The 26850-nt window shown below is 37.6% G+C and overlaps 1 protein-coding gene across 2 annotated transcripts in view; it reads left to right on the top strand.

Annotated features, from left to right (window-relative positions):
• The window catches only part of Sp3 (Sp3 transcription factor), a 44170-nt gene extending 26112 nt beyond the window's left edge, over positions 1–18058 (top strand). For both annotated transcript variants that reach the window (XM_087900054.1, XM_087900053.1), the window contains 3 exons: positions 9212–9404; positions 14612–14808; positions 16301–18058. In XM_087900054.1, coding sequence (XP_087756180.1) covers positions 9212–9404; positions 14612–14808; positions 16301–16617 — 707 coding nt within the window. In that variant the 3' untranslated portion in view covers positions 16618–18058. The remainder of the gene's footprint in view (positions 1–9211; positions 9405–14611; positions 14809–16300) is intronic.
• Positions 18059–26850: the final 8792 nt, after the last annotated feature.

The following is a 26850-nucleotide window of genomic DNA, read 5'->3' as shown; positions in this document are numbered from 1 at the left end:
AGAACAGGCTGACCTTAAACTCACAGAGCTCTGCCTTTAAAGTGCTGGGATTAAAGATGTGGATCACCTTATTTTTGAGGTAGTGTTTCTTTGTTTTTTTTTTGTTTTTTTTTTTTTTTTTTAAATTTTCTTTGTGTCTTTCATTCACATCAAGCATCTCCATCCCGTTCATTTAGGGTCCCTTCCTATCTATCCTTTGTTCTTGTAACCTCCCTGTCCAAAATAAAATTTAAGGGAAAAAAGAAAAAGAGAGCAGGAAGAACAATCTTGTCATGGAAGTTGTAACAGTGTAACACAGACACACAGTCAGCTCTGTATCCATATATCTTTACTTGCAAAGAGTCATTCATCTGGTTCGGGTCTCTTGTTTTTTTGCTATGCTGTTGAGGCTGAACCATCACTGGGACGCCTTGGTTATCCTGTTGTTGCCTTTTGTCGTGGAAATCCTGCAGCTTTGGGTCTGAAGGACCAGTTTCTTCACATGATGTGAATGCTGGGGTGGGCCAACACGTAATTCTGGTTCTGGGCCTGGATAGGATAGTTAAGTGATTAGTCAGCCCTCCTTGAGCTCTTTCTTGTCCTCACCACTAGGGTGAGCTGTCCTGCGTTGTCCTGGCAAATTTACCCCTTTCAGCAATTAGTAAGGTTCATGGCCAGTTCTCCTGCTTTCATTTCCTCAGGGTCAGCTCACTTAATATCCTCAAGGTCAGCTCTGCTGTGTTGCCCAGGCCTAGTGTAGGAGCCAGCTCTCCCACTTGCCTCAGGCTTGATGGGCACTGGGGAGGTCATCTCTCCCCGTCCCATGCCATCACATGACAGATGGGTAATAGAGCAACCCTCCCATGCTCACAACTTAGGGCTGGCTCATTCACGAGATAGTGTTTCTTAATGAACTTGGAGTTCACCGATCCATACACATGACCAGAAAACTCCCCACTCAGATCTCCAGGACTGGGATTACAGGCATATACCATCAAACCTGTCTCTTTACATGGAGGCTGCGGATTTGAACTCTGCTTTTTCATGGTTGCATGGCAAACACTTTACCCATCAAGCCATCTCAGTCCCAGAAGTTAATTCTCAGTAAGGTCTCTAAATAGATTTAGGTAAATATAACTATTTTTTTTTTGTTCTTTGTACCACCTTTGTCCATTTTAACTGTGACCTAAAGTAAACTAGGCAACATCTTTATGGTGTCATCTAGAAAAAAGTATCAAGGGTAGTTGGAGGCATGTGGTGTGGTTATAGTTAATGTTTACTGTGGTGCATAGTAAGTATTAAAATGTATTAGCTATCATTGTCTAAAAGATTAAAACTTCCCATATCAAGTTAAAAAAGTGAAGCTAATATTTTATTGTTCATGCTGTGTTAATAGCAGATCATATGATCTTTTTCTCATATTTGTGGTAAAGTGACAAAGTGGGATCTTTTGTAAGGCGTTAAAGTCTTAATTTAACAAGGCAAGAGTGTATGCCTTGTTTGTATGTGTTTAAATAGGTTGTATTGTCTAAATTTAATAGGAAGAATAACTGCTCCAGAATAGTCTCTGTAATGGGCAGAAAAGCTTTGGTAATCTGAAAAACTGCAGTTTAAAAAAAGAAACTATTTAATAAGGGATTTTTAGTTGGGATAAAGAAGCAGTCATAGAAGAGGAGTGATCCAAATCTTAACTAGTGAAGGTTTAGGGGATGATTACTTAAAAATTGAGGTAATGCAACATATTCTGTCTTTTGTAATATTTGGAAGTACCAAATAAAATTTAGTTTTGAATTCTTACAGTCAAGTGCGGTGACTCATTCCTTTAAGCCAGTACTTGGGACACTGAGACAGGAGGTTGGGAACCTGAGACTCCACAGGTTCAAGGCCAGCCTGGACTACATAGCAAGTTTCAGGTTAGCCTGGGTATTGAATGAGACCCTGTCTTAAAAACAGAATAAAAACAAATGAATCTATCTTGTATTGTTTTGATTAGCCCAGGGATGTTAAGTTTCTAGGAACCCATGTCTATAAAACTGTTCCCTTAAAAGGAAAGTTAGGTAAAATTTTTTTGATAGCTCTGGAATATGTCCATAAGAATGTTTAGAAAAACCCAAATAAACAGTGTATGCTATTTTGTAGGACATATTCTGTAATTCTGTTTGTGGTTTGTGCGCAGATGAAATGATTAAAGGGAAGAGGTAAATAAAACTTTAAAAATCAAAGAAGTATTTTCATTAGTATTTCATTAGCTTTAATAAAATTAAAGGCAGAACATGAAAGACTTGGATAGAAACCATACACTATTGATAAAGGAGGAGGGGAGGTCTCGTTTTCTCAACACTACCACAATTCATATTTATACATATTAAATATGCACATTCCAGACTTAATAAAGCAGATAAGAATTGACGTTCTGTTTGCTCTGTTGATAGTTAGCGCCAAGTTTTAGGAAGAGATAGTTTTGTTTTGTTTTTTTCTGGTAATACTTTTGCTAGAAATCTGTGTCCTGAGTTAGTACTTAATTGATGTTGAAAATTAGTTTTATCTTTGTAATCATATTGTATGCATCTGTGCGTATGTGTTTTCTATATGTCTCATCATTTAAGTTTCTATTTCCCCTTTTGAAATTCAAACTCTTAAATGTGAAGGAATTTTTTTCACATACATTTTCTCATTCCATTTATTAGTTTATTTTACAGTTTTGTCTTAAAAACAAAACACAACAGAAGTCATAGGACAAACATAGTCCAGAGGGAAACGTAAACATTTTTGAGGAAGATGATGGATGTAATTAAAAACAGTGCTGGTACTTTGTAAAGTTCTTAAATATGTTATGCAAATAACCTCAGATTTCTATTTCTGTCACATAGTTTTCTAATTAACTTTTTCTTCAAATACTAAGTCATTTAAATAAGCATTTTTGCTATTTATATTACTGATATATGTTGTACAGGCAATGTACTTGGTCTAAAAGCTAAAATACTGTATTTCAGATAGTCTTACATGTTAAATCAACTTGTGGGTTAGCCTAGGGAATGTCCTGACCTTTTTTTCTTTTTTTCAGAATTTTTTTTTTTATTACTTATGTGTGTATGTGTCCAAGGACCTGACAGAGATGTTGGCTTCTTGAAGCTGGAGCTCCAAACAGTTGTGAGCTGCCTGATATGGATGCTGGGAATTGAACTCCGGTCCTCTTGCAAGAAACAATATTTGCTCATAACTACTGAGCTATTTCTCCAGCCTGACATTTTCTAAATCTTTGTGTTAGTCAATTTCTAGTCCTGTGTAACAATATACCTAGCACAGTCAAGTTTGAAAAGATTTTTTGTTTGGCTTACAGTTGTGGTGGCTTCAGTCCTATGATCAGTTGACTTTGTTTTCTTGGGTGAGAGCACATCCTTGTAAGGAGTGTCTGTCAGGCAAAACTGCTTATCCTTCTAGTTCCACTGTCCCCTACAAGGGGGCACATGGTGACCTAAAGATTTTGTGTTTGTTTTTTGATCCCAGACTAGCCTTGAACTCCCATTTCTCTTGGCTTTAATTGCACAAGTGCTGGAATTACAGGAGTTTATGATGAACGTACTCAGCGGTCATAAAGACCTTCAGCTCCTTGAAGGTTTCTTCATCTCCCAGTAGTGCCCCCATGGGGAGCATGCTTTTATCACACGGACCTTTGAGGCACATTTTAGATCTAAACTATAGTGATTATCTTCACAGCAGAACTCTTGGAAAGAGGTGTCTGTTCTTTTGAGTCAGCTCTGAGTGGAGTTTTGAACTGTTTCATGGAAATAGCTCTTGTCAAGTTAGGTAATGCTTACTACATCTTTTCTTGATTGTATGTATATATGTAATGCTTTTTTGGGACAGGGTTTTTTCTATGCAGCCATGGATGTCCTGGAACTCTGCAGACCAGGCTGGCCTCGATTTGGAGATCTGCCTACCTCTGCCTCCCAGTGCTAGGATTAAAGATGTGTGCCACTAGTACCCTGTTTACTTACTATTTAACATGGTTGATTATATTTCTAAAAGAACTGACTTCTTTTGACTTGTTTCTTCCTTCATTGGCTACTCTTACTTTGCTTGTTTGACAGTGGAGATTGAGCCCAGATCCTTGACTACCCTAGGCAAACCACCACCGCCCTCTCATAGTGCGGATCAGATTGGCTTGAAACTTATTTTATAGCCCAGGCAAGCTTTGATCTTGGATTCTTCTGCAACAGCCTCCCTAGTGCAGGCGTGCACTAAGGCCAGTGGATACTGTCATCTTTAAAGAATCATTGTGTAGCTCTGGCTGCCCAAGAACTTGTTTTATAGACCAGGCTGGCCTTGAGCTCACAGAGGTCTGCCTGTTTCTGCTTCATAAGTGCTGGGATTAAAGGTCTATGTCACTACATTTGGTAAGTGACTGAGTAGTTTCTATTTTTCTATTATAATTAGTGTCCCTATGTTTATCCTTGTCTTCTACAGACTTTATACAGCATCCAGGGTAATCCTGAGTTTATTTTAATAAAATCCAATTCAGATATTCCTTTCCGTAATTCCATCAGAGTAACGTGTAAGGTTGTATAATAGCCTGCACAGTAATGTATGTCATATATGGTTCTCTTCCCTTATCCACCCCAATTTTTACCTCTTTGATATTGATACAGTTCTCCACATTGATTCTTAAACTCTTACCACACAGGCTGCCTTCTTTTCTTTGAACTTATCAGGCATACATCCAACTTGTTTTTCTTTCTGCTTTGACTACACCTGCTCAGTTATCTCCTTTAGGTCAGATGTCACCACATTGGCAGAAGCTGTCTCTGTCCACTCTGTTAAAAATAGTAATTACTCCCTTCTCTCCCCTTTCTATTCCTCCTTAGCTTGTTTCTTCTTCCATATACTTAATTGCCACCAAGTGCTGCCTGCTTTCTTGTCCTCTCCTAATTAAAAGGTAAACTGTACTTAACTCTTGGTAACAGTTTCTCCTTAGAACCTGGAAGAGTAACCTAACACGCTGCAGCTGCTTATGTATTTGTTGAACAAATAAAATTCTATTCTAAACCTCAAATAATGAACTTAATTTTTACAAGACACCCTACGTTTTTTTGGGTTTCAACTCAGTTAAGTGGGGGAAAGAACTGGAAACTAAAGATGCAACCATAGTAAGAGAAATTGAGGTATAATTTTCAGGAAATATATAAATCATGTGCATTAACTATATTTTAGAAGATAAACACATGAAACACAGACCAAGGACTTGGCTCTTCCAGCACTGCAGAACTCTTTCCATATCTGGCTATTGTCCATATCAGAAGTGCCCCGTTTTGAGTGGCACATTTGTTATATTTGGTGACTTCATCCTAAGAAATTATAACAGTGCACATATTTTAGGTTTCTTTTTTGGTGGTGTACATTCTGTGAGTTTAGATTAATACGTAAATCATATTAGCCCATTATAATGATAGAGTATTTTTATTCCTCTAGAATTCTTTCCTGATTTTTTTGAAATTAAATCCTGGGGAAAAATAGAAAATTAGAACAAGCTGGATGGTGGTGGCACATGCCTTTTGTCCCAGCATTTGGGAGGCAGAGGCATACTGAGCTCTGTGAGTTCGAGGTCAGCCTGGTCTACAAAAGCAAGTTCCAGGACAGGTCCCAAAGCTACAGAGAAGCCCTGTCTCCAAACAAAAAGAAGAAAAGAAAAAAGAAAATTAGTGTATTACATTGTTTGAATAAAGAGAAGTGATTACATTTTTATTTAAGGGCAAGGTTTTGGTAGGTTAAGTTCAAGATGACTTGGAGAAAGATAAGAGAGCCTTGCATGCACTGGCAGACTTTGCTGAAGTTGATAGTTTAGGTTACTGATGCCAAGGGGATACAAGGAGAAGGTTTGTTTTTTTTATGGACAAGATGTGTTCAGTTGGACTTGGCTAAGTTGTATACATCTGCACAGTAAGAAAGAAAACTAAATTGTGTTAGCAGCTTTTTTTTCTGGCTGTCAGTATTAAAGTATCTATTCCCTCAGTCAGGTTTTCCATTCTTTCCCATGCTTATTGGCGCGTGCTCTCGCTCTCTCTCTCTCTCTCTCTCTCTCTCTCTCTCTCTCTCTCTCTCTCTCTCTCTCCCTCTCCCTCTCCCTCTCCTTCCCTCCCTCCCTCCCTCCCTAAATTTTATGTGTATTGGTGTTTTACCTGTGTATATGTTTGTGTGAGGGTGGCAGAACTCCTACAACTAAAGTTACAGACATTTGTGAGTCATGGGATGCTGGGAATTGAACCTGGGTCCAGTGTTTTTAACCAGTGAGCCATCTCTCTATCCCCTTATTTTTGTGTGGTTGTTATTTTTGATGGTCTTTAAGTCTCAGTAGTCCATATTCAGATAGGTAGATACTCTTTCTGTCTCTTTGTTTCTTGAGAGACAGGGTCTTCTAGAAATCTCTATGTAGGGCAGACCAACCCCAGACTTGGTTATCTGGGTTGGGATACAGCACTTGTATCCCAACAAGTTAATCCCTCCTCCATCTGCCACCTGATGGTTGGGATATAGCACTTGGTTTATTATATTTCTTTTTAAAAATATTTTTAATGGGGACTGGAAAGATGACTCCGTGGTTAAGAGCACTGACTGCTCTTCCGGAGGACCCGGGTTCAATTCCCAGCACCCACATGGCAGCTCACAACTGTCTGATGATCCAGTTCCAGGGGATCTGACACCTTCACACCAATGCACATAAAATAAAATTAAATAAATCATAAAAAAATTTAAAAAAGAATATTTTTAATGTAGATTCTCACACTGAAACTCAGGCTGGTCTGGAATTCATTGTGCAGCTCATACTGGTCTCCGACCAGTATTTTGGAGCAGTCCTCCTGTCTGAGCCTGTGTTTTTAAGATATAGTCTTAGAATGTCTTGCCCCTGCTTTTTGCTCTGTCCCGGTATCACAGATGGTGTTGAGTAAACACGTAGAAAATTGAGACTTAAATGACATAATCAGTTTTTAAAACATCTAATAAAATTCTCATTTTATTTTTGTGTATATGCTATCTGTAAAGTAGCCTTATTCAGCTTGTTAGAGTTGACATTGTACGACTGCAGTGCTTGTGTGGTGTCTGTCATGTGACAGTGGGACAACTAATATGAAAGGGTAGGGTCTATGATCTCTAATATGTGGAGAGGTCTGTAATAGCTGATTCTCTATTAAGAATAGAAAAACAACAGATAGAATATCACTTTTTAAATTTTCAGCCACCAGATGAAACTCACACTGCACATAGACTCATAATTGTTGGAATACCTGGATGAGGAAATGTGTTCTTTTTGTCCCTCATCTGACAGAGGAAGAGTTAATTGCTCTGTCAGCTAAATCTTTAAGTACTCTCTGGATTATCATCTCTTCCTGGCATTTTGACACAGCCCCCAACACACATAAGTGAATATTTCTCATAAGCAGCTAAAAACACAGTCCTCTTTCTTGTTTCTCAGAATAAAACGTTTCTTATTGTTTTTAACTTCCAAGCTTCTGCTATGTTTCTCCATGTCTCTTGAACATATTTAAAAAGTTGCTTTCTTTAAAAAATAGATATATATTTTTTTTACTAAGTTTATTTTATTTTTGTGCATGCATGGGGATGTGACTGCAAGTACCCACAGAGGCCAAAGGCTTCTATTCGTAAGCTACCTGGTGTGGATGCTATAAGCTGAGCCCAGGTCCTCTGCAAGAGTTGTATGTGTTCTTAACCACTGAGCCATCTCTTCAGCCCTTGATTTTGTTTTGACAGTATTGCTATGTAGACCAGGTTAACTTCAGATTCATGAACCTTCTGCTTTAGTTTCCCAAGAGATCTGAGACTACATATGTGTAAAACAGTATGTACCCAGTTATGCTTGTTATTAGTACTACTTTCTTGCTCACTATTTTTAATTATGCACATGTATTGGTGGTTGGAGATTGCTCAGTGGTTAAGAGAGCATGTGCAGCTTTGCAGAGGACCCAGTCTAGATTCTCATACCCATGTCAGGTGGCTTGTAACTGCCTGCAGTTCCATGGGGTTCTAATGCCTTTGACATTCACGGGCACCTGCATTCACATGTATACACACATAAGTGTTAAAAAATTATGTGTGCATTTGTGTGTGCATGTGAGTGCAGCTACTCTTGGAGGCCAAGAGAGGCTGTTGGCTCCTGTGCCATTGGGATTCTAGGCAGTTGGAGCCACCATGTCGGGGCAGGAACCAAACCTGGTTCCTCTGGAAAAGCAACACAGTCTGTTAGCCACTGAGCTGGTTCTCAGCCCTGTCAGTCACTGATTGGCATTGATTCAGATGCTCTTGTGTTGTCGATGGCACTAATATCCACCCTAATGCCCAGGCCTGAATTCCTTCTCTTCTTTTTCTCCTATATTTTATTATGTGGTTAAGTTTGCATTACTGTAAAATTATATACATTTTGTTTTTATATTTCCTGATGCTAGGGACCAAATTTTGGGCACTACCACCAAGCTGCATCCAAGCCCTACATACTTTATTTTCAAGGTTATTTTTGTCCAAAGTATTAGTGATTAATAAAAATCTAAAGTAGGATTTTTAGGTTTGTATATATGCTTTTCAGGAATTTGGGGGTATTTTGTTGCCATAAAGGATTCTATGTACTTGATACTTTTATCATCCTTTATTATCTTTTAGAATCAGTTTTCTGGGTTGAGAAAACTGTAGTTGTCTATAAATAGAATGGCTACAAGTTGTAAGATATTAAAGATGTATGTTTCAGGCTAAATTGGTCATTAAATTTTTTGATTGAACCTGCTCTTGCAGGCCGGCCTCAAGTTTCAACTGTTTGGTATGCTGAGGCAAGAAGTTCATGACCACCCTGGAAAACTTAATCATAACTTATCTCAAAATTAAAAATTACAAGAAAAAAGAGGGGGCCTGTGAGGCCCAAGGTTTGGCCCTGTAGCACCTCAGTTAACTAATTGAACGACTTATTTGAAGTTTACTTTTCTTACTGGATCTTTAAAGAAAAGTAAACTTTGCTGCTTGCCCTGCTCCCTCTTCTGTAAAGTCTTAAAAATTAAATTGTTTTGAAGGGATAAAGCTACAAAGGAAAATGAATATGCCTTATAAACAGTTGAATTTTTTCTTATATAATACTCACTTTAACTGAGAAAAGTTTGAAACTAATGTTTGTCTTTTTAAACCAGTAAGCTGTATCTCATGTATATGTGTGCTGCCTCCTCCCCTTTATCTTTAGATATTAGGATCAAGGAAGAAGAACCTGACCCTGAAGAGTGGCAGCTCAGTGGTGACTCTACATTGAATACCAATGACCTAACACACTTACGAGTACAAGTGGTAGATGAAGAAGGGGACCAACAACATCAAGAAGGAAAAAGACTTCGGAGGGTAGCTTGCACCTGTCCCAACTGTAAAGAAGGCGGTGGGAGGTATGCACACATCAACCATGTGTTGTTTGAAGGAGTGCTAATATCATCCTAATTTTTAAAATACTGCATGCCATATCACTTAATTACGGTAAATTATTCATCGCATCATCATTTTGGGTGTGTGACTGTATGAGTGGCAGATGTTAGACAACTAAATATATATAGATTTTCATTCCAAATGCCTTTTAAATTAAAATTGCTTAGTCTTTAAAAGAATATAACAGATAGAATTTTATAGACCTCAGTTTATTAGCCTGTTTGCAAACTAGTATTGAGTTTGACCTAAATACAGAGAAAAATGCTATATAATGCAGAGAATGCTATATAAAAATAAGAAGTTCAAAAATAGTTGATAAGTGTGAATACTTCCATTTTCAACAGAAATGAGAATGAAAGGTCTTAATGATGGGGACTTATTTTTTTCAAAAGTAGCATGGTAGAATTTACCTCTTTTTTTTTTTTAAAGATATACTGAGACAAAAATAATGTTATAGGAATGAGTTCAAATGGTTGGAAATTACTTTAAATGTAGCTAGAGTAAACTTATTAAGAGACTTAGTTAATAAACAACAGAATCCATCCTGATGTTAGTATAAGAAACATTTCAAATATTTGGTACAGTATTACAGAAGATGGAATGAAATATCAAATTTTAGCAAAATGAAAACTTGGATAGCAATGTTGGTATCAAACAAGTTTCAGTTGAATTGGAAAATACAAGACAGGCAGGATTATATTTCATAATGACATTTCTGTCTAGATTCAGTAATCACAGTATCTGTTTGCCCCAGCTTTGAAATATATAAAACAAAAACAGAATGCTAAAGTTGTGCTAGCAAATCTCCACTCATTATTGTAAAAGACTGCAGTACTTTTCGCCTATGACCTACTTTAAGTATGCAAAATACGCTGAACAGTATAACTGTATATAAATGCACATGGTTATAGACTTGATTATCTTTCAGTTCTCTGGTTGGTCCTATTAGTTGATTTCTACTTTGATCAGTTCATTTGCAACAATAATGACTAGGACAGAGATATCTCTCAGTGAGGCCTGAAAACCACAAAAAGGGAAGGCGACTGATAGCTGCTAACGTGCGAAAGCTACTGTATTCTTATAAGTGACACATATGTGTCACACATAGGTAAATTACTTAAATGCCCACGTGCATTCAAGTAGAATTGCCAGCACTCAATGAGAGAGTTTAAGGCCAAGCTGAGCTATAATGTGAGACCATGTTTTCCAGGAAAACAAACAAAAAGCAGAAACAAACCAAAACTGGACCAACTGGGTATCGAACCTATGTATATACTTCCAAGTTTTAAACACTTACATTGTATTGCCAACTCAGTGGATCTGCTTCTGAACCTGACCTTAGATAATTTAGTGGAATTCTGGATAGGCAGTAACTTTCCTGAAATGTACTTTTTTAAAAAGGCACTTTCAAGATAAGTTACCCATCAGATCTATACGGTAGTCAGTGCTTAGCCTTTACTTAGAAAGTTAAACATCTTCCTAAAATGCAGAGGAAATAGAATATTTCAGAACAGCACATAAAAATCCCACAAGTCATATCCCATCTCAGGATCTAACCACTGTAACATTTTTGTGTAATACTACATATACTTTCAAGTGGAAACATCTTACTGTTTATGTCTCTTGTTTTGTAAGTTTTTGTGGCCTTATTTCCATGTCTGAGCTGTGTCCTCTTTTGATCTATGTATAGTATTGTATGTGGATATATAATTTAATTTTCTCCTTTGTTTGGGATTCATCAAAATCCTCACATATACGTCCTGGCACATCTGTGATTGTCTCCTTAGTGTGTGCTGGCAGAGGTAGAATTGCAGGGTCAATGGAGTTGTCTACTGAAAGCCGTAGCCCCTTACACTTAGAGCACACTGTCTCAGGATGTCCATGTTCTCATGTGCTGACCAGTTCTTTCTGCTTTTTTTTTTTTAAACCTTTTAAAGTTTGATAGGCAAGAATTATCTCTTCTATTTTAGTTTATGTTTTGTTTTATTGCTTGGTGAGGTTGAACATATTTGGTAATTAGGTTTATAAAATTTATTTTGTGAATTGTCTGTCTTGTGAAACTGTTAGTTTATGTGAACTTTTACATGTACAAGTATGTTTTCTCAGTTCTTTCTACATTACTCTTAACTGTCAGTGGTCTGCACAGTGCACTGTACAAGTAACGGAGTTTACTTACAATTAACAAAAAATTAAGTTAGTCTTTTAGTTGCTAAAAGTGTGCCAGAAATGATAGCAAGTAATTTTTTTCATACAATTTTTTACTTCATTATTTTTATAACTTATTCTAAATAAATCAAGGTTCTTAGGATAGTAGTAGTTTCATAGACTTGATTTGAACAGAATTGAACAGGTTTCTATCCTTACCTTGTATAAATAGCTAGTTATTAGAAGCATTAACATAAATAGTAAGTCTAAGAACATTTCTGCAACTTAAATTAACTTTTTAAAAGAGTAGAATATTGGCTTTTTTCCCTTAACCATTTTCTAAATACATACATAAATGGGCAAGATAGCATTTTTAGAAAATTAATTTCATTTAGCTGCAGAAAACTGTTTTGTTTACTTTTTTGAGCAAGCTATAAAAGAAAATATTTTAAGGGCTGGAGAGATGTCTCGGTAGTCAATAGCATTGGCTGTTCTTCCAGAGGACCCAGGTTCGGTCCCCAGCACTGATATGGCAGCTCACAGACATCAGTAACTGGAGTCCCAGGGAACCCAGCACCTTCTGTTCTCTGAGCACTGCATGCTTGTGGTGCACAGATACACATGCAGGCAAATCACTCACATTATAAAGTAACAGATTTAAATTAAAATGCTTCAATTAGCCAGTTTTTATATAGTAGAACCAGTCTTTAGACACCAGTAGAAGAAATAATTGTAACAATGCAAAATGATCTAAAGGCATTATTGTTACATGGGTTTGTGTGAATTAAGCATCAATCCATTAAATTATTTTACAAAGTTTGTCAGCATTTCAGCTTGCGTTTCTGCCACCATAAGCAAAAGAGGCTGTGATTATTTAGCTTTCCTTAACTTTGTCCAGAATTTAGATTTATTCTGTGTTGCTGTCTTGTCATTGAATTATTGGGCGCAAGTTTAGACACTCACGAGTAGACATTTAAAATTGCTAGTTATATGGGGTTATATAATGGACATTATTATGTTCAAGATGTAAACACTTGAAAGAGCTTTCTTTTCCCTCAGAGGATAGGCCATGAATACATTTGGTCTATCTAGATCTTTCCTTGGGTTGAATTTCCTTAAGTACTAATTTGAACCTCAGCAAGCTAAACATTTACCTTAAATTATAATACAGTTGATGCAACTTGATATTTTTCTAGATGCATATCCCATTTTTAATGACTATTTCCTCATTTGTTTTATAATTCAACAGGAAAAAAAAAATCTTTCCCTACCATTTTTTTCTCAGTTTTCTGAGAACCTGTGTTTGTTGCTGTTCATTTGTTAGTCTTGTATTTTGTTGGTGCTCACAGGCTGAGTTTTGCTAAATTTGTCAAATCACACTGTTGAGTTTATAAAATCACAGTAGTTCACCGAAAGTGGCAGCCGTAACAAAGGAGTGTGAAGTCATGAGTGAACTGAGTTGGGTTTCCTGTGAAATTGCTATGGTGAACGCAGCATTAATACACTGTAAAGACACTGTTTCTTTCTCTTAGATCTATTTAAGAATAAAGCAAATTTTAAAAAGCTAAATTGAATGGAAACAAGACTTGGGCATTGAAAATAAGCCAGAAAAACCTGTTTTTTCTCAACTCAGCTCTTTAAAGAGATTTAGAAATTGGGGGTGGACTGGAGCAGGAACTAGAATGTGTTAGATTATGACATCCTTGCCCTTGAGACAACAGCATGATTCCTCCTTGTCTTTGCTTATGCTATTCCTCTGCCTGGAATGCCTTCCCTCCCTTCTATCTAAATCCTACCCACCTCCTCCACGAAGCCTTCTCTAACTACTGGAGCCCACATTGATGTCTCCCTGTTCAGAACACCTATGGCATCTAACAGCCAGCACTGCACCGTTTAGCACTGTTTGTCCTATGGCAATTTCACATGCTACTGAGTGTGAGTACATTAAAATATAAATGTGGGGGAAATTTGAGAAACGATAGGTAGATTGTATACAGAAGGATTTAGTAGTTGTGGAAGGTTTACAGGCTACACTTGGCTTGAGAATGAGGGAGGAGGGGAGTTGGGAAGGGGTTAAAGGTGCCTTTTTTTTTTTAATCTTAGAGTAACATTGTAAAGTTAATTCAGTGTTTTGATAATTATGTCCAAAAAGTCATGCTTTAAAAATATATTCAGTAACAATCCTAATTAATTTTTGTCAAGAAATGTTTGTGCTTAATGCTATACCGTTTCTGGATTCAAAAAGGTTTCTTCTTGCTTAGACTAAGATGCCTCTGTTCACTCATCTAAGCACGACTCCCAAACCGTCCTTTGTATCAAATACTTAAGTCTATTGTAAAAATTTGAACCGTGGAAAAAATGGTATTTTGTTATATCTCTGTGAACAATTTGGGGTAGTTGTACTGGTTTATGGGGGGAGAATTTTAACAGTAAAGATAATTTTGATTTGTAGTTTTTGTGTGAGATACCAGGAGAGTTAAGAACATAGCTTTAGCTAGATTTTTTTAAAACTGGATTTCAAGTCAGTTTATGTTAGGTGTGACCATTCGAGCACTTAAATGTTGTTAAATCATGTCAATTTAAAACTGCTTCAGCTGTCTATCTGCCCTCTAATTGTATGTGATGAATTTCTGTACAGTATTCTTTGGATAATAAATTATAAAAATTATCTGACTTTGAATAAAACTAGTTTCCTGTACTGTTAATTTGATCGGTTCTGTATTTGCGAGTGATTCTGATGGGGTAGTTTAGCTTATTGTGCATTCTTTGTGTATGAAGTGTTCTTTTAGTTACATCGTTATTGAATATAGTTATATTCAGACAACAATTCTTGAATAAAATTAATACATTAAATTTGTATGTTTAAAATACATAAATTTCCACTTAAATAGATTTAAAATGGTTTTGGTTTCTGATTGTTCTCTTGGTGATAATATCTTTTCTTTGAAACTCAAGAAGCTATATGATGATGTAAATGATTTTTAATGTTTTGATATAAATGTATATTATTCTGTGTGTTTTTTAGAGGTACCAACCTTGGGAAGAAGAAGCAACACATTTGTCATATACCAGGATGTGGTAAAGTCTATGGGAAAACCTCACATTTGAGAGCGCATCTACGTTGGCATTCTGGAGAGCGTCCTTTTATTTGTAACTGGATGTTCTGTGGCAAAAGATTTACACGAAGTGATGAATTACAAAGGCACAGAAGAACACACACAGGTTACTAATACTTTTATGTTTCCCCCCTGTGCCTTCCTCCCTCCCTTTTAGGGATTGAGCCCATGTGTATACTCAAAACATTGAGCTGCCTCCCTAATCTGTATAGTTGGTTTTAACAGACAAAATGAATTGTAGTCTATAGCTGCTAGACATTTTTTCAGCATGATTTACTTATCAGATCTTTAAATTGATTAATTAGATCAAAAATCAACCCTCAGTAATACTAATTTAAAGTCTAAAGAACAAGCTAATATAGATTTTCTTGAGGAATGGCTTTTATGTTATATATACTTGAGTTAGCTTTCATTGACTGTTGAATGTCTTAAAGCACATTTTACTGTTCATTCTGTTCACATATTTAAAATTAGCTGCTGTTTCTCTTATTGTTATGCTAGCAAATATCTATTCTGAAATTCTGATATTTTATCTTTTCTGTTTGAGTATCTTAGGTGAGGGAAAGGCATTTTATTGAGGTATTTGTTAATTTTTTCTTTTTTACATAATATATGGTGATTATATGAGATGGGTATAGGACAGATTCAAACTGAAGTCTAAAGTAATGTAATTTTCTGCCAAAATTAAAGAATCAAAGTGTTCATCATTCTCTGTGTAGTGTTGAAGAATTGAGAGCTGATGCTCTAAGGTAGTGTGTAGAAGGAAGCATGGCCAAATGAGCAACATGAATTTTGAAGTCTGATACACTAGGACTACTTGCAGTTTTTCTATTAGGTTAAGCAAATAAGTTGTCTCTGCTTCACAACTTTTAATTTGGCTTTGAATGTCATAGAAGATAACATTGAAGTATGAGGCAGTATATATGCACATTAGAGTCTCTGCTTGTTTTAGTTCTGTTTCTTGTTATTATAAAGATAAAAAATGTGATTAACCCTTTTGAAACTAACTTGAGTGGCAGGGCTTTCTATTACAGTTTGTGTTGAATATGCTGAGGAGAGAAAGTTCTAGATATAATAACATTGAGCAATTGGAGTGAAGATCCTAAAATGGCCCCCAATAGAATTTTCCCCAATGGAATTTCCTCAGTAGGTTGTGAAAAAGAATAATGTATATGGAGAAGAAAAAATCTGATCAAATACATGTGGGTTATTTGTTCACCCAAGGGCATGGATTAAAGAGGGAACATGAATTCATAAGGTATAAGGTACTACCTTAAGCTTTGAATCATGTTGGGTAGTCTTGGTGCATGTGTTTAATTCTAGCACTCAGGAGGCAGTGGCAGGCAGATCTCCAAGTTCAAGACAGCCTAATCTGCATAGTGAGTTTCAGGATATTCAGGGCTACACAGAGAAACCCTGTTTCAGAGGGGGGGGAAAGAATGCCAAATATTTGGGTAGAGTTATCTCCATAGGGGGAAATCTCACAGGGGCAGCTCATGAGACTACTACAGCTCTTCTAGGTCTTCTGTTTCAGGAGAGACCATCGTTGATCTGTAAAAGTGGAATTTAAAAATAAGCAGTTTCATTTTTCTTTACAGGTGAAAAGAAGTTTGTTTGTCCAGAATGTTCAAAACGTTTTATGAGAAGTGACCACCTTGCCAAACATATTAAAACACATCAAAATAAAAAAGTTATTCATTCTAGCAGTACAGTGCTAGCATCTGTGGAAGCTGGAAGAGATGATGCCTTGATTACTGCAGGAGGAACAACACTTATCCTTGCAAATATTCAACAGGGGTCTGTTTCAGGGATAGGAACTGTCAACACTTCTGCCACCAGCAATCAGGACATCCTTACCAACACTGAAATACCTTTGCAGCTTGTCACAGTTTCTGGAAATGAGACAATGGAGTAAATATTACACAAATACTTATTCATTGTGGTTATTTTTATACAGTAGTGAGAAGAATATTGTTCCTAAGTTCTTAGATATCTTTTTATTGATGTGCAAAAATTTTTGGATTGACAGTAACTTGGTTATACATGACACTGAAATGCCTTACTTTGTATGATATTCCATAGTATATTAAAATGGTAAAATTGCATGGGTTTTGTAGGTACTTTTGGAATCTAGAAGAAATGAAATTTTACCAAGTTATATAAAGAGAAAATTGAATTTAACAATGCGAATGGTAGTCTAACCAAATGCATCAATCCTGTGTGGTTTAGTGTAAAAATGAGAAACTGTTGGTATTTATCTATTGTAAGATAAAAAAAAAGTTGGTGGGTGAAAGAAATCATGTTATGATAAATTTTTGTAATTTTCTTGATGACTGGAATTTTTATTATGCATAACTGACAAATCAAGTTTCCAAGCAAATGTTACATAGTGTAGGCTTTACTTAGCTTATATCAATTTGTCATTTTGAAGCTAATTATTTTAATTAGGTTAACTGTACAATATTTTAAGCATTACTCTTGTAAGATTTTGAAAACTACATTTTAACATGGACCTTTAGGGATAGTCACCTTTTAAATCCTGTTGAAAAGCCATGTTTAAGATTTAATTTGCCAAAATAATGTCTTGTTAATATTCTTTCAATAATGAAGTTGGGCAATATAACCGATGTTTTTAAAAAGTTTAAAATGTGTAGGTTGAGGCATTTGGGTGGTAAGAAAATGTTCTAGTGAATTACCCCTTTTCCTGAAGTTTGGAGGACCAAAAAAAGAACAAAAAACAAAAACAATAATAATAAGGTGTATTGCGTCTTAGCAGTGATTAATTGTTTTCTTTCTTTCTTTTTAAATCCAATCTTGTTTCCAAAAAACATGTCTGCCAGGGCCTTAAAAGCCATTGTGTAAATTACCAATAAAGTATAACATATGCAAACGTAACACAATCACTTCCACAGTGACGATACTCCAACCATATGGACAATAGTCATAGAAACTAGAAGCTTTATGATATTTTTTTAATTTTTTTTGTCTAGATAGTCTGCACTTAAATATCAACCATTTTCCTTTTTTTGCTTCTTTCCTTAAAATTTATATGTATCCAATACATTTAATTGAGAAATGTATGTTTTTTATTATGCTGTATTTTCTTTTTATTTTTTAATTATTGTTTATATTTTCAATTAAAAATGTACAAAATAAAATTACATTGCTGGTCTTGTAAGAGCGCTACAATTTTCCTAAATGTACCTATAGCTGCAGCAGTTCACCTATTTCAAGAAGTTGGATTCTGTTCATTTGTTATCTTAAGACCACCTCAGACTGAAAGGCTACCTTATTGTACGTTTAAAGTGTATTATAACAGTGTGGTAGTTAATAAAACACTATTTTTTTTCTTTTGAGTTTGTTGTAGTCCAATGGATTTAAAATACTGCAGTGGTATGGATAAGAAAGTCTGGCTTATCTTTAATTTTGGCCTCTTATTTTAAGATTCTTGATTTCAGACGCTGGGATTGTACACAAATATATTTACTTAAAAAGAGGTGTATAGAGGTGCTGGCAATTTAATTTTTTACTTAAAATGAATTTATTAAATATAACTTGGAAAAGTAACTTAGCTCACATTGATTTTTATCAGTCTCATCAACGCCATTTTGCAAACTACTTCCCTTTACGAAGCACTGCAAAGTATTTTGATTTATGAGTGTTCTGAATTTACATAGGTATTCCTGCAAATGGTAACATAGACAAGCTGTGGAAATCATGGCAGACAGCAGCTATTGTAAAGGTTTTGAATATTGTGCCTGGGATAGTTCTATAGGAAGGGTGGGTGGTAGGAGTGTGGGAAGACAGCGGGCTGTTTCCTTCTGTGTGTGGACATTGTTGGTGAAGTTTCCATCGTCTGTTATCCAGGCCCAACCTAACATTGTTACTTATAATTTCTAGTGCGTGTGTTGGTCAACTCTAGGCACACACAGTAATCATGGACAGTTTTTCTAAGTAAAGCTTAAACTTAGGCTGTTAAAAAGGAACTGTTACTTGGAATTTATTGAAAATCAATACTTTGAGATTGAGGATCAGAATTTGAAATAATTTTTTAGAATAGTTTTCATTAAGATTATAAGTAGAGTTTGCTTGCTGAACAAACATTCACTGAATTAGAAGGTAGGTTGTGTGTATGTGGAGGGGAGGGTTGGAGGTGTAGGGAGGTTAGCCTCCGGGCTCCCATTTAGGTTTGGCTGACTGGTCAGTTAACCTTATGGGGCAGGGATGTTCCTAACCTCCCTGGTTGGGGACCACCACACCTGGGTTTTTTGTTTGTTTTGTTTTGTTTTTGTTTTTTTGGTGGGTTTTATGTGCTCAGACTTGAGTCCTCATGCTTATGTGGACTTTGCTGACTGAATTACCCTAGCACCAAGATGTTTTTTAAGTAAAAACATTTCGATCCAGGAATTCCCAAGCATATTTAGACTAAATGCACTGAAGAAAGCTGTTAATGATCTTGAAAAGTGTGGATTTTAGATATTTTGTTTAACAGGTGAAAATATTTGACTTCCAGTGTAGTGATTGTATTATCGTTTTTATATTTGAATATTGGATGTTTTAGAAACAGTATTTGAGGAGTTGCTCTGAATCCAAGTTCTGTAGTTAAAAAAAGTCTATCACTGGACAAGAATATTTCTCTGTAGATGTTTTAATAGTTTTGTCCAGTTTTAAAAAAATAACTAGAGTTAGTGCACATTGTATTGATATACAAGTAATTACTATTATACATCTACTGAGCTGGATGTCTGCTATCCCTCGAAGGTACCACTCAATGCTTCAAATGGAGGTATACACGCTACAAAGTCAGCTACCTTGTAATGTTGATCTCAAAATAGTGAAAGTGCTTTAATATATATAAAGTCACTTGTTAGGTAAGCTGGAAGCATGTTAGATAGACATTTTATAGAAAATAATTCTTCGGACCAGAGAGATGACTCACTACATAAAAGGTGCTTGTTACACAAGCGGGACAACCTGAGTTCAGTTCTAGGCTCGAAAGCCTTGTAGAGGTTGAGGGAGAACCAGCTCCACAAACTACGTGCTGCCACAATTGTGTGCATGCAATAATAAAAAGGAAAAGATAGGTCTTAACCATCAATAAATCCTAGTAAGCGTTTTTCTTTTATTTTTTAAATTATTTATTTTGTATGCAGTGTTCTGCCTGTATATATGACTGCAGGTCAGAAGAGAATACCAGATACCATAGATGGTTGTGAGCCACCATGTGGGTGCTGGGAATTGAACTCAGGACCTTTGGAAGATGAGGCAGTGCTCTTAACCTTGGAGCCATCTCTTCAGCCCCAGTGTTTTTATTTTTTGAGGCAGCCTCATTTAGCCCAGACTTCCCTTGAGGTTGTAGCTGGAGGTAAACTGCTCTTCCCTCTGCCTCCCATGTGCTGGGATTACACATCACTTCCACCATACTTGGTTTGTGCTACAAAATTTTTTAGGAAAAAAAAATGTGGGAATGCAGTCGTGGCTACAGTAGAGCTCAGGACAGCACTGTGGGGTTGGTTGTCCATCTAGAGGGGAAGGGTTCAAGGTCGGGCTGTTAGGGTTTTGTGGAAAGTGCTTTGCCTGAGCCATTTTATAGGTTCTGGAAAAGGGTTTTTTTTGTTTGTTTGTTTGTTTTTTTAAATAATGTGTATGGGAGTTTTGTCTGCATGTATTTCTGTATCACATGTGTACCTGGTGCTCAAGGAGGCCAGAAGAGGGTGTTGGATCCCCTGGGACTGGAGTTAATGGTTGTTGGTGCTCATCAAACCTGGGTCCTCTGGAAAAGCATCCAGTGCTCGTAAGTGCTGAACTACCTCTAGCCACCTGGAAAATATTTTTTAAAAGTCCATTTGACTTGCTTTATTCTTGACTAGATAGGGTGTTTTGTTTGTTTTGGGGTTTTTTTTTTTTTTGGTAGCACCTTAGGTTGTTACATAACCTTTATTACGATCATTTAAAATTCAGCAGGAAAAACGTAGAGGTTTTATATAAGAAGAAAATAGCAGCTATTCCTTGTATTACATATTTAATTTTGCTTTGGAAGAGTGTATGCTTTTCTAAGCCCCCCCCCCAACCAAGCAACTCACTTTAAAAAAGTTAAAATACTATAAAAATAAATGGTATTTTGTGGGAAAAATAAGTGCAATAGGCATTTCCTTCAGATTCTAATTATAGATTAGATCCTAGAGCTGTCTCAAATTTCCTGTTTGTTTCATTGTATTTAATATTTGGATTAGAATTTTGAAATTTTGGTTTTAAAGATTGACAAGATTGACATTCTATAAACTACGGTTGAATTTTATGTGGTTAGTAAATATTTTCAGTGTAAATAGACTAGTGTGCTATGAATAAGTAGTCAGTCTTGTGTGACAGCAAGAAACCAGTTGACACCCTGGAGACAGAATTTGATGTTAGTGGCTCACCTTTATTAAGGTGAGAAGATTGATTGGTCTCGTGCCTTGTTCTTATTTATTTAAAAAATCGATTACATATGTATTTGTTGCATTTGTAAAGTGCTTTGGGAAAAATCCATGATTCCTGCTCCTCAGAAAAAGTAAACTTCATCCAGGTCCAGAGTTTTCAGGCACTGATAAGCTGAGGACTAAACCTAGAAAAAGGAGCGTAGGGCTGGGAGAGCTGCCAAGGAGACTGAAACACTCGAGAGGGTGAACGTCACACACCACGCTGAGTAAAAAGCTGGTCATTTGAGGGTGTGGGAAGAGTGGAGACAAGAACAGAAGATTCTTAGCGGTTAGGAGCTGATTGGCAAGCTTTGCTATTGGGGAAACACTTGTACTGAACAAATAGAAAAAAAGTGAAATTATGCTTTCACTCAAAGTAATTTCCTTTTAACATTCATGAGTTTTTTTGTTTGTTTGTTTTGGTTTTGGTTTTTCAAGACAGGGTTTCTCTGTAGCTTTGGATCCTGTCTTGGAACTAGCTTTCTTGTAGACCAGGCTAGACTCAAACTCACAGAGATCCGCCTGCCTCTGCCTCCTGAGTGCTGGGATTAAAGACGTACACCACCACCACCCAGCTCATTCATGAGTTTTTTTAAAGACATTTTTGAGTCTATAAAACAAATTACACTATATGTATTTTAAAAGTATTTCAGACTGATTGTGACATGCCTTTAACCCCACCCCCCAAGAGGCAGAGGCAGACATATATCTGAGTTTAAGGACAAGGGTTAGACAGTGAGACCCTGTCTTAAAACAAAATTTTCATATTTTGTGGCACTTAAATTATCAAACTCAGAACCTTGAATATACTATACAAGTATTTTACCACTGAGCTACATCTTCAGCCCTTAAAAATACTAAAGCTGGGTGACCTGCTGTCAAATAACATGTTTTGTTAACTGCCTAATTTATATAACTCTCCTCTCTCTCTCTCTCTCTCTCTCTCTCTCTCTCTCTCTCTCTCTCTCTCTCTCTCTCTCTCTCTCTGTCTCTCTCTGTGTGTGTGTGTGTGAATATGCTAGGGGAAAGATGTTAAGATCACTGGCTGTTCTTGCAGAGGACTGATTCCCAGATTTCACATAGCTGCTCACAACAATCTGTAATTGGCAGTATCAAGGGGATTGGCACCCTGTTTTGTAGGCAGAGACTGCTCGTTTGTTCCTGGCCGCCCAGACCTGAGTTATCACACAGAAACTATTAATTACCACACTGTTTGGCTAATGACTCTAGCGTATTCCTAGCTAGCTCTTACATCTTAAATTAACCCATTTCTATCAGTCTATATCACCACGAGGCTGTGGCCTACGGGCAAGGTTCCCAAGGTTCCAGCATGTCCTCTCAGGCAGCTACATGGAGCTTTGACTCTGCCTACTCTATACATCTGTTTCAGCCTGATTATATTCTGCCTTGCCATAGGCCAAAGCAGCTTTATTCATTAACCATTAAGCAACACTTATTGGTTAATGAATAAAGCTGCTTTGGCTTTCTCTTTTCAAGCCCATGCCACTCTACAGACATTTTACCTTCTTAAAGCATTCTCATCCATAGACGGGAACAGGATCACCATCTTTTAAAAAGCGTCTGACAAACAGGTCTGCATCAGGCTACCATCTGTTCAGTTCTCTGTGTGACCTTACTGATCCTCTGGGATGGAGTAGACTTAGGCCAAATAGGGAATTACGAACCGAATGTTTTCTGACTTAGTCCTAGACAAGTAGCACTAGTTCCCTTCATAAAATTTGTAGGGCTGATGACATCCGTCCTTCAACTGACATTTGAGAGCATATTATATACATACATAACATAGTATATATATATATATACACACACACACACACATATATATGCACACACATTTAGGATAAAATAACTATTACATGATTCTAAGTGCTGGGTAGAGGCTAATGACATGACTACGATTACCTTTCTGGCTTTAAAGAAATTCTGTTTGGTTTCTCTTGTGTCATGTGCTTGTTTCATTATAACATTACAGTCCCTTTATTTAAAAAGTTAAGAGAAGGCTAGTTTTTAAGAGTTACAGCATAACCCTGGTAACTGCCCACAGATGTGGCGTCTGGAAGGTCTACCCCAAGCACAGGGGAGCCTAAGTGTAGCCCTGAGGCTGCCTGCTTAGCACAGTTCATGAGGACAGCTAGTAAGCCTTTATGACATTCACACAGAACAGAGAGCCTGCCTTGTTTACACTCCCGTGTTGAACTTGAGGGTTACTTGATAGGCCGAATTCAGGAAGAAAAACAATGGCAAAAAACTTGCTTCTGGAGTTTACCAAAATCTAAACTACTCTTCCTCGGAAGTCAGTGAGTCAGCCCAGAGAGGGAAACTAGAAACTGCAAAGCTGCAATGTAGCCACAAATCACTTTTTAATCTGCTGGGAAAGGGGGAAGGGGAACCAGCCTTTCGAGAGACAGCAGATGTGGGGTGACTTCTGAAAGAAGACAAAGGTAAGGGTTTCTGAGACATTTTATGTGTTCTGGAATTGAAGCTGAGGATGGGGGTGTGGTGGACGGAGATAGAAGAGTCACCACATTGGCGCCGAGGAGGCCAGTGGCATAGAATGTGCTGTGGACTGACTGGTGCGTGGCTTGAACCTCAAATCCTGTTACTGTGGATCTCTTGACCACCTAGATGTGTAGAGTTGCCACAGGAGGCGCCTTGCTGCCGTCAGGAGGTCTTAACATGACTACGTGACTTGAAACTGGCGTTTTGGTTTTTGATCCATTGTGATCATTCTTGTTCTTGAAGCTTTCCCCACAACTCTTGAGAGCTTAGCAACATAGTCTGCAATTTAAAACCCCTCACTTAATTTGTCATGAAGAGCAGGCAGAAATGGACAGGATCATGGTTTCCCTAAGGTTGTAGAGCCAGGCTGCAGACGAGCCGCTGTGAAGCCCATCACTGAACTCTTACAAAGCAGCAGCAGCAGCAGCAAGGTGCTTTATTATTTTTTTAAAGACCTTTTCTGCTGTCTCAGGTTCCTATTTCCCTGCCAGCAGGCAGCTAGGTGAGGTTTGGCTTGTGGGATTATCTCCACTTTGTGGCCCACTTTTGGAAGAATTACCTGCACTCTCCACTTCTCTCAGCCTTCACAATTCCCTCTATGTTTTGGTTTCTGCCCCATATTCCACTGAAAATGCTGATGTTAGCAGTGGCCTTTTCGCTAAACCACAAACCATGTAAAGGGTGTCGGCTCAGGTGCTCTGCTGCGGCACTAACCCCAGTGACCTACTTCCAGCTAAGCTGCTCTTCGTAAGATCTCCACAGCCTCCAGGGCAGTACTACCAACTGATGACTAAGCATCCAAAACCTGAGCCTGCGGAGGTGTCTGGTATTTGCATGATAACAATCACATACCATATCTTGTTTATCTATTCACTAATTGATAGACATTTGTCTATTCGCTAATTAATAGACATTCGGGTTGTCTCCACCTTTTTGTCCTCGTGAGTGTGGCTGCTATGTATATTTGTGTACAAGTATTTATTTGGATGCCTGTTTCAAACTCTTGGCTATATACTTAGGAGTAGAATTGCTGGATCTGCTGTGCCCTTGATTTGAAACGAAAAAGTATTTTCCTGGATTCCTAGATGTGCGTCTTGGCCCTGTACCTGCTGTGCCTGCATTGGATTCTCTTCCCATCAGAAGAATGGTAGCTCCAGCTAGCAGGATGTCTTTTGGAAAGATCAGCTGTGCCTCACAGAGCAGAGATCTGCCGATTGGCTAGAGAATAGATCCAGTCTCAGGTCTCATCCTGCGGAACGCCTGGAGTTGATTACAGGTACCAGGCTGAGCATAAAGCAAAGACCATGTCTGTGTATCTACCTAGGCAGTTCGCTCCTAGGCTTGCTCAGCTGGACTGGGAGGGGTGATGCTCATCCATGTCTCTAACTCTGGGCTTGCATGAAGGCAGCTATGACCCTTGTGGTTCTCACATGCGTTCATGTCACCTCGGCTACTTTCCCATGGTGAGCCTGACCTTAGAGGTGAAACAAAAACTTGTCTTGATAATAACACTGATGCTGTTAATTAAATACAGCCAAATTACACTTAATTTTTTTTCAAGACCAATATTCTTGTATTAGCTGGAAAGTCTCAAGTAAAATTTGAACTTTGTGAAGAAAAAAGTTCTGAGTAGAATAAGTGGTAATGATTTAGATTTCACCAGCACGTTGTATATAGATCTCGGATGACAGACCCATGGTTTGTTTGAATCTATCTCTTTATGTTAGTGGCAGGTTTCTTTTCTTTGATACTTGCACATTCAGCTTTTATCAACTGGGATAAGGTGTCTCTATTTATCAGCCCTGTTGTAGACTTATCTCCATCTTCAGGGTGGCATCTCAGGTCGGAGGAGTCTGGACAGATCTGTCTTCCTTTCCTGTCCTTTGTCTCCGTACTTTTCTCTGCTGACATTTGTAACAGGAGAAGGTTACAGTTAGCAAAGGTCCTTACCCACACTTTCTTTCCCTTGTGAAGCCCACAATAGTTTCCATTCCCCTTTTAATTACATTTTCGCTATGGTTTGGGTAAGACCACATTGCTTGCTGCCCAAATTATTTTCCAACTACCAAATTGCTAAGTAAGTCTCTGACAATTTCCCCAAACCATTTCCTCCATGTTTTTAAGCAAGTTGTCTTTTACAATACTCCTTATGATGATATAATTACAACATCAATGTCTACACTTTTTGTCACAAATACCTACTGATTCTTTTTTTTTTCTACTTCAAAATAACTTATGTAGTTCTCAGGCATTAAAGGATACTTTCAACAGGGTAAGTACTGACCGTTGAGGAAGAAATACAGAGGAAGCAGTTTCTCTGCAGGAGCCCACTGACTTCAACCCCCAGTGATGATGTCTCTGTATGTTTCTGCTCATTAGCGATTGGTGACTTCTCTACCTTCTTTTGAATTATTTTGTGAAGCGGGAGGGTATGAGTCGTCAATACTCAGTAACTTTTCCTGTGTCTTGTGGAAACCGACTCCACTTGGAGACACACAAATGGCCGTTGTTAGTCCCTAGCAGCTGATTCTCTACCCTGGAAACATTGTTTCCTTTGTGTGCAGCTCGAGATAATAAACATCAGGACACCACAGATGTCTAGTGGGGATGGAAACCTGAGGACCGGACTATGTCGTGGGTGCAGAAAAGTTTCTGAATTAAAAAATGCTATGATTTCATCCAAACCTCTACACTTCTGAGAGAAACTAGGCATCTGAAGGTTTTCTTGGGCAGGTTGGTTGGTTTTTCTCCCTCTGGTTTCACTGTGGTTTTGTATCTTTCACTATGATTTACAGGCCTGGTTTTCGTTTCAAAGTTTAAGCTTGGGGCTTAGTCCGTCAATGGTCTTAATTCATGGGATCCACTTACCCAATTCATTCCTACCTAGTCATCCAGCAACGTTCAGGAAGACATAGGAAGGTACATGGTGAGCCATGAGGCTAGGATCGGGGCCGTTGGTTGGTTTGGTGGCAGGGAGAGACTGGGTCTTTGACAGTCAAGACTGGAGAATTGATGAGCATGATGAGCATCTTAGAGATCTCCACAGTGAAGCCAAGGCGGAGTCTATCAAGGCCTTGCCAGGGCCAGTAGCTTTCCCCATTATCTGCTGTCTTGTTCCCTTCTAAAGTGTCTTATGGGACGTTTCCTGAGAAGAGTTTCATGAACAAAGT

The sequence above is a fragment of the Myodes glareolus genome, chromosome 21 (genome assembly GCF_982192425.1).
Source record: "Myodes glareolus chromosome 21, mMyoGla1.1, whole genome shotgun sequence".
Classification (NCBI taxonomy): Eukaryota; Metazoa; Chordata; class Mammalia; order Rodentia; family Cricetidae; genus Myodes; species Myodes glareolus.
This window is presented reverse-complemented; position numbering and strand designations above follow the sequence as displayed.